The sequence below is a fragment of the Lotus japonicus genome, chromosome 1 (genome assembly GCF_012489685.1).
Source record: "Lotus japonicus ecotype B-129 chromosome 1, LjGifu_v1.2".
In the NCBI taxonomy this organism is placed as follows: domain Eukaryota; kingdom Viridiplantae; phylum Streptophyta; class Magnoliopsida; order Fabales; family Fabaceae; genus Lotus; species Lotus japonicus.
The window spans coordinates 17,901,871-17,909,850 of NC_080041.1; the positions used below are offsets into that span (position 1 = coordinate 17,901,871).

At 32.3% G+C, this 7,980-nt stretch overlaps 2 protein-coding genes across 2 annotated transcripts; both read right to left on the reverse strand.

Moving 5' to 3' along the window:
- Positions 1-5,884: 5,884 nt before the first annotated feature.
- LOC130731671 (putative F-box/LRR-repeat protein At4g13960) lies at positions 5,885-6,501 on the reverse strand. Its single transcript, XM_057583930.1, has 2 exons — positions 6,350-6,501; positions 5,885-6,251 (listed from the first exon to the last, which is right to left on the reverse strand). Exons 1-2 carry the CDS (start codon positions 6,467-6,469, stop codon positions 5,961-5,963), a joined length of 411 nt encoding a protein of 136 aa, XP_057439913.1. The 5' UTR covers positions 6,470-6,501; the 3' UTR covers positions 5,885-5,960.
- Positions 6,502-6,680: 179 nt separating this feature from the next.
- LOC130728818 (F-box protein At4g09920-like) lies at positions 6,681-7,637 on the reverse strand. The gene is made up of 2 exons (XM_057580394.1): positions 6,936-7,637; positions 6,681-6,731 (listed from the first exon to the last, which is right to left on the reverse strand). Exons 1-2 carry the CDS (start codon positions 7,635-7,637, stop codon positions 6,681-6,683), a joined length of 753 nt encoding a protein of 250 aa, XP_057436377.1.
- Positions 7,638-7,980: the final 343 nt, after the last annotated feature.

Genomic DNA, 7,980 nt, shown 5'->3' on the forward strand with positions numbered 1-7,980 from the left:
CTAAGGCCAAACCCATGATCAAGTATTAAGCAACAAACAAGAAAGAGACATTCTTCAGGGGCTTAGAAGTGGGTGAGAAGAAAGATTCGCAAACCCATCAAAAATGGGGTCTCATTTCGGCATTGGGAGGGAACGTGAATCAACAAGACTATGCTCGTTATTGTTTCCTTGTTGGCACAGATGTACAGTAATTTTCTACTCTTTGATTCTTTGTTTTTTTGGGTTGAGGTACCCTAGTACCTTCTCTTATATATATATATACTAGTATGTATACCCGTGCCGATGCACAGGGCATATTTCTGAGTATATAATAATTTTTTTAATATATATAGTTATTTATTTTGTATAAATGAAAAATAAATATAAATATAATTTTTTATTTGATTAATTTTTTATGATATAATAATTGTATATTTTTGTTTTTTTCTTTTATTTTTGTTTTTCTATCTCCATATAAGTCTACAAAATTTATAACTTATGAAATTTGATAGAAAATATGTATTACATATTAAATTACATTTTTTTACACTATATAACTAAATACGGTTGGGTATTCAAAATTTAAAGGATGCAATAATAATTCTCTTATATAAAATACTATAAAAAGCAAGAACATATAATTAAATATCGCAATAAATATCTCTGGTGGAAAAACACAACATTCCAATGAAGCATACAAAATTTTGGATTTAAAATCCAATCTATCTAATTGTTCACCACCAAGATAAATAAAAAACACAATAATTTTTTTTCATAATTGACTTCTAGTGGGAGAATTTTTTCACGAAATTATTTCGTTCATGACTCCAACATGAATAACGTGTGAATCATGTTTATGAATTTCAAACCAAACAGAATTATATTGTTTTTTATTTTTAACTTGAAAGTATTTTAATATAAATGTTTTTTCCCGTGAAATCTATATTTTCACAATCAAATTAAAATGGTTTTGTATATTTACTCTTAAAATTATTTAAAAGTATGGAAAAAGTACTAAAATTTTATTAAAATTTTTTCTATTAGATTCAAATTAAAGTATTTTAATGCAAAATGTTCATCACGTAGGAACTTTGTACAACATAATTAATAAATATAGACTAAATATGTTAATTCTTCTCTAATCCTTCGTGGGAGCCCTATATTCACAATCAACTTTACTAAAATTGTATTAAAACATTTTCTATTATTTCCAACTTGAAAGTATTTTCATGTAAACTAATCCTCATGCAGGATCTTTTTACTATATAATTAACAAATATAGACTAAATATGTTTATTCTTCTCTAATTCATCGTGGGAGCTCTATATTCACAATAAAATTAAAATACATATATATATATATATTTACTCTTAAATTATTTAAAAAGTATGAGAAAAGTACTAAATTATAACCAAACATTTTATATTAATTTCAACTTGAAAGTATTTAAATGCAAAATGTTCCTCATGTAGGAGCTTTTTACTATATAATTAATAAATATAGACTAAATATGTTTATTTTTCTCTATATTCCCGTGGGAGCCCTATATTCACAATCAAATTATAACGCTTATGTATATCAACTCTTAAATTATTTAAAAAGTATGAGAAAAGTACTACTAAAACTATACAAAATATTTTCTATTAGTTTCAACTTGAAAGCATTTTCATGCAAAATGTTCCTCCCCGGATGAGTTTTTTAATATGTAACTTAAACATAAATAAATATAATTGAAAATGTTCTTCCCTCTGGCTTCCCAATTTTCCCTATTAAATTATAGTGCTTTTATATATATTTCCTTAAAATCATTTAAAAAGTCTGAAAATAACATATAGCATAAACTTATGTAGAAAATTTAATCGAAAATGACTGATAGATACCGTGGAAAATAGCACGACATACTCATCACAGTTTTATGTATTTTTCTCTAATTCGTAGTAGAACGTTAACTCTTACTTTAACTCTTTTTTTTTATTTTAATTTTTTTGGAAAAATAACTGAAACCTCTCTCAATGATTGTCAAATGTCATTTATTTCTATCCTTTAAGCTTTCTTTTACATTGTATTTAGATGATATAGTCTAGGCATTCACTAAAAATGTTGAAGACATTGTCTTCTTAGTTCTTGCTTAAGGATGTTCTACACATGACTATCTCCTTAGGTTTTTCATACACATACTTTTTGGTGTTAATTTTAAGACTTTGAAGAGCATTCTGTTCCTTCCATTATATTGGTTAGGCAACAATTTGGTAAGTTCGATCTTTTCGGTGAAATTGGTGAACTGTAGCATTTTTTAAGAACTTTGAGATAAGTACATCTTAGTCAAAACTCTAATGTTGTAATTAAGTTCCTTAGGTAAGTGGCAAGTTGCAACCTTTAATCAGTTTTGTGGAGTGTTATTACAGTAGTACCCTGCACACAAATTTAACTGATTTAAGATTGTTTTTTCTTGACAAAAATATTCATTATAAATTGAATATCCATGGGAACACACTTTTTATTGGATAAGTAATGCAATAGTACTCTATCCAGATAGGAAAAATATCCATAACTTGTACACAAATAAGTAGAGTCAATATATATTAATATTTTATACTCCTCATATGACATATTTTCAAAATCAAATTTTCACTCTTTTAAATATACATTTGCCCATGAAGATTCTAAAAATTATGGTAAAATGTATTTTTTTTATAGCTTTAACATAAAAGAGCTCATCAACAACAACTGCAATCACATCTTCAAAAGATCAAGTCCAAACTACTGCATTAGTATCTTTAAAATTAAGCAGAGCTGTTATCGAAAGAAGGCAGCAAGTCCTGACAAAAAAAATTTAAAAAAACAATTAAAATGTATATATACAAACTGGACCATGAAAATTAACTAAATTGAAAACTTGAAATTAGGCAACTGAGGATACAACTCAATCATTAAGGCCTGTTCAGCGACCAATTGATACATGGATCGATGCAGAATTGTACAGTATATAGAAAGTTGAATTGTTTTAGTTCTTGTCAAAATAAAAATGAGTTTCGCCAAAAATATTAACATGAATAATAAATAATGAAAGAATAAATTAAAACACTAACCTGAACTAAATGACTCCTTCTACCATGTTCTTCAATAAGAGAACCACCTTATAATTCAAGAGCTTATAAAAAAAACCTGATAATTCAAGACTTTAATGGTTATTTAATTAAAAGCCAAACCTAAAAATTTGATTCCTAAAGATAAAAGAGGATGGCTTCTATGTGATGGTTTTGCAGCAGGTGATTAAGAATTCACTGAGCCGTGAGAAGTAGCGCTGAGGCATGGGACCGAGCTAGGAACACCCGGTTCAACTTGCATCACCAACGGGTTCATAACGTACTGAAGTATGTTCGAAGAGTTCTGGACAAAAAATGAAATGAGTAAAAAACTTGCAAATAAGATTTTACTTTAGAGAGGAGAATAATGAGGAGAATTTATTGAAATAAGGCCTTAGAATAAAGGGACCCTGCTTTGAAACTAACTTTAATCTATGAGACATGAGAGAGTCCATTTGTAATCTTCAAGGTGGGGAAATATGAGTGCCAACGGCAGCTTATATAGTACTGGACAAATGAATAAGAGATAGAAGTGGAAGGTTTGCATGTTGGTTTTGGCAAAATTGACCAATGAGAAACAATCTTGCAAAGGAAGAATAATAAGTACAGTGGGTGTTAGTTGAGGTCACAACATATATCTCCAAGAAGAAGAAAAAAAGCATGCACCTAGCCAGCCTCTTGGGAGTTAAAGCAACGTGGCATTGGAGACCACAATGGTTTAAATTAATTAATTGATTAAGAGAGTCTATATAATCTAATTGGACAAATTGAATTATGTGTATATTTCCACCACTCAAAAATTGATCTTTTAACAATTTTGAATCAATGTCTCGAGGCAATTAATTATCTGAAGTATAAGAAATGGAAATCTTGACACTCAAAATGGTTTAAATGTGCATTTGAATTGAAGATAACTACAAATTATAATTGGTCAAAATTTATGATTGGAAATATGTTAGTCTCAATAATCACGCACAATTAATAGTAAAGAAAATCTGTAAAGTAAAAAAAATTCAAAATAAGCAACGTGATTGGCTCTTCATGAAGTGGGAGATTAATGCTTTAAAAATTGAGTTAAACGAAAATTCTGATTAGCCAGAATTGTGATAATGGTAGACAGGTTGAGTAAAAGCATTTAATGTAAGTCTAAAAAATTTGAAAATATTACATTTAAGTCAACATAAAATAATTTACATGGCTTATTACATGCTTACCCTTAATAATACATCAAATAGCAATCGAGCCATTCCCAAGTTTCCTAAAGCAGTAATACTAATTTCTTTTTGATTTTTTTTAATCCTAGAAAAATAGTGGAAACATCTCCCAATGGATGCCAAGTGTCAAAACTTGCCATCTTTTAGGTTCTCTTTTATATACTATTTAGATATATATATATATATACAAAAAAAAACAAGACGAATGTATCACATGAGTCAACAATAGTATTTTTCCAATAATGTACATTATGATTAATAACATCGATTCGATCGGTGTTAGACATCTCCTTGGATCGAAAGCATGTCGCTGAGACCCAATGCTAGGATCGAGATATCCCCGACAACTGCTTCAAGGTTTCCGTGGACGCAAACAAAGGTCATTGGAGGACAATTGAGTTCCCAGTGAACAAGAGCACTATTGCACCAGAATTATAATTTCGAGAATTATAATTTCATTACTACACATGTCGTTAATTTACTGAACCACCTAATGTGGGTATCATACCCAAGAAAAAATACGGGAACCACATAAATCAATCACCAATCAATTTCAATATGTTTCAACCTTGTTTTTTTGTAAGGCGAAAGAAATGCATTTAAGATGACACAAGGAGTGTGCTATAACTATTAAAAGAATCCTAGACCTAAGCATCACTGGCAGGTACAAGGAGAAAATAATAAGAGCAAGAAATTTGGAGGAAAAATAAAACAGAATCAAACAGCTAGGGACCACCACCTAAACAGGATTCTTATAACAATTGTAGAACCAGCAGCAAAAAGATTTCAGTCCAGATTTCCGTTTCATGACCAGATTTGTTGACAGACTAGACAGATTTTTTATTTAAGCCAAATTTGGATTAGAAGAAATACAAAGCAAAGAGAAGAAGAGTAAAAATCAAAAGAAAGAAAGAGCTTTAAGAGCTACTTTCAATATCTGCTACTGTACAAGCAGGGTCAAAAAAACCAAAGTCTGCACTAAATGCACAACCATCACAAACAGCACCCTCCTATCCCTGCAGGTAATACGAAAGCATCATGGCAGCAGCACAAATGGCCTCACAGCCACAGTTCAGCACAGACCAAATAGATTTGAGCGGGATGGATATAGCAGGCATGTTGTCACATATTATGGAACAATGATAAAATACATACATCAAGCAGTACATACACCTAGAAATACCTTGCATTTATCTCTTCTCATCACATCACATCACATATCATATACATCTATCACTCACTCTTAAGACGTTTGTTTTAGCCAAATAGTTGTTTAGTTAGTGGTGCTCTTCTACTCCATGTATTGGGTCGTTGTATCCTGTACTTCGTCATGAGAACTTTTCTCTCATGATTTCATTTTTCATCAATAATATTTCCTCTTTCAAAAAAAATTATTCTCTATTAATGTCTCTCTCTAGTAGTCTACACCATTAAAGTTATAGAAAATATTGCAACAATGATGTAAACACCAACAAAATAAAAAATATACTTAAATAGTCAAATCATACATTGAAAATCATATAAGATAAAGTAACAATTCCACATAATTGAACAAATAAAAGTTTATAGGAAAAAAGTAACACATGTTCATAACGACATAAGACCATATCCTCTCAAATCCAACAATAGCAATTGCATTCATGGGTAGAAGAAATTATTGGAAACAGCAGATATTTAGAACCTAGTTGCACTCAATTTTACATGCTTGAGAGATCCTCGGGCACCTGGATAAATAATTGAAGAATTGGTCCTTCTCAGATTCCGTTGAGTGATAAGGGTCCATGTGAATAGTCAGCACTTGTAAAACCCTCGCATTTTGAAGGATATATGCTGCCAAATCAAAATCTTCATACATGCTTTTAACCGGATAGTGTCTAACAGAACATGTTTTGAGGTGCAATGAAACACATTCTGGAACAACAGGTTCTATGGTATGTTCCAATTGATCTTCGATAATTCTCCTGTACTTACCCTGTTAAACACAGACAAATAATAATCAAGATTTATGAAAAGATAAACCGAGAAGAGCACAAACAAAAATGATATATCCATAAATTAACCACTAGAAACCTTTTCAATGGCAAGAGATTGAAGATTGGGACAATAAGGAAGCACTTCCACTACATCAAACCAGCCACGGAAGCGAGGAAAGGTAAGCTCAAGGCTGATTAAGTTTCGAAACACAGGCATTTCTCTGTAGTAGGAATTGATATAATTGTCTTTGTCCCTACGCTCAATCTGCAAAATGTTTCATGGTAAGCAAAATTTGAATTAAAAGAAATACTAGGAGTATTTCAATCCTTGTACAAAAGGTAGCACTAGGCAAAATAAAACCAAAAAACCAGAAGAATTTCCGCTACTCAACTACTGTACAGATAAGAAAACCAAAAAACATAACCTACTAACTCCAAAGAAGCAAACGATGACACCAGCCACTATCCCTTACAGATAGCTAAAAACACAACAAGCAATCAAGAACCACTTGATCAACACCTTTCCACTGATGATATTAAAACCCGCACCCACCCTTCCAAGAACAATCGAGGAATATGACAGTAACAGCAAGTTTATGCAGGCATATGAGTGTAAGAAGTAAGTAAGAATTTGATCATAACTTTAAACTGCAATTCGAAAAGATCCAGATTTTCTTACATACCTCCTCAATGTGTAGAGACTCTACATTAGGAATTGCATTGAAAGGAACATTAAAAGCGTTGATATGTGCTTTCACAACCTGGGGCATGGGTTTAAACCCTGTAGGGTAGCCTAGTTCAAAACAGGGAGCTGTAACATACAAATCCTCAACAATGGGACACCCATTAAGAATTTTCATCACATCATCCCTTTGACGAAACAAAACGTTAATCAAATGAAGGGTTGTGAGTGAGGGAAAATCAACAGGACCAACAGAACCATATTCAATGATTATCTCACTCAGCTTCAGAACCACGAGGGTTTTGAAGGAGGTGAAAATACCGGGCAACAAGCGCAAGTTAAGATGTATTGACGACAGCTGGAGATTCTTAACGCCACGTCGTTTTGCAGCTTCGATCCACTCGTCTGTGTTGAACCGGCTTCGGTATTGGCAGAGCTGAGAGTTAGAGACGATGGAGAGCGTCTCGATCGGGTGGTGCTGGACGAGCGGGGAAAGGAGAACCTTGTCGACGAAGCGGCGGAAGCGGATGTAGGCCTCTTCTTCGTCTTCAGCTTTGTCGTCGAAGTGGAGCACGATGAGGGAGTTGCAGATTGAGTTCCACCGCTTGGAGATGACTGTGGTGGTGAATGCGAATTTGGTTGGCAGAAATGAGAGGATGTAGCGGTGGATTTCGTCCGGTAAGGCGCTGATTCGATCTTCCATCAGCGGCGTTTTCTTCCGTATTTTGACTCAGCGGAGCAGGGATTTGGACTCAGAGAGAGCAGAAGAATAGATGAAGATGAGTTTTGATAATGCTGCGTTAGGGTTTCTTCAAATGAGATTTTTATACCAAGTTGATATGGAAAGTGACGTCTTCAATCCCAATAAACATACACGTAAATGCAATAACACCGATTATTTCTCACGCTGTATATAGTTTATAGAATTGTGAGTAAACAGACACGTAAATGTAATAACACCCTATATTTCTCCACGCTATATTTAATCTATATATATATGTAAAGCTCACTTGAGCTATAAGTATTAAATGTATTCTTTTCAAAAA

Excerpts from the sequence above, each read along its gene's own strand:
- LOC130731671 (XM_057583930.1), bottom strand. The coding sequence starts at position 6,469 with ATGCCTGTGTTTCGAAACTTAATCAGCCTTGAGCTTACCTTTCCTCGC. Across the intron at positions 6,252-6,349 it reads AATCTCTTGCCATTGAAAAG|GGTAAGTACAGGAGAATTAT; the intron begins GTTTCTAGTGGT and ends TGTGTTTAACAG.
- LOC130728818 (XM_057580394.1), bottom strand. The coding sequence starts at position 7,637 with ATGGAAGATCGAATCAGCGCCTTACCGGACGAAATCCACCGCTACATC. Across the intron at positions 6,732-6,935 it reads AGTCTCTACACATTGAGGAG|CTATCTGTAAGGGATAGTGG; the intron begins GTATGTAAGAAA and ends TTGTGTTTTTAG.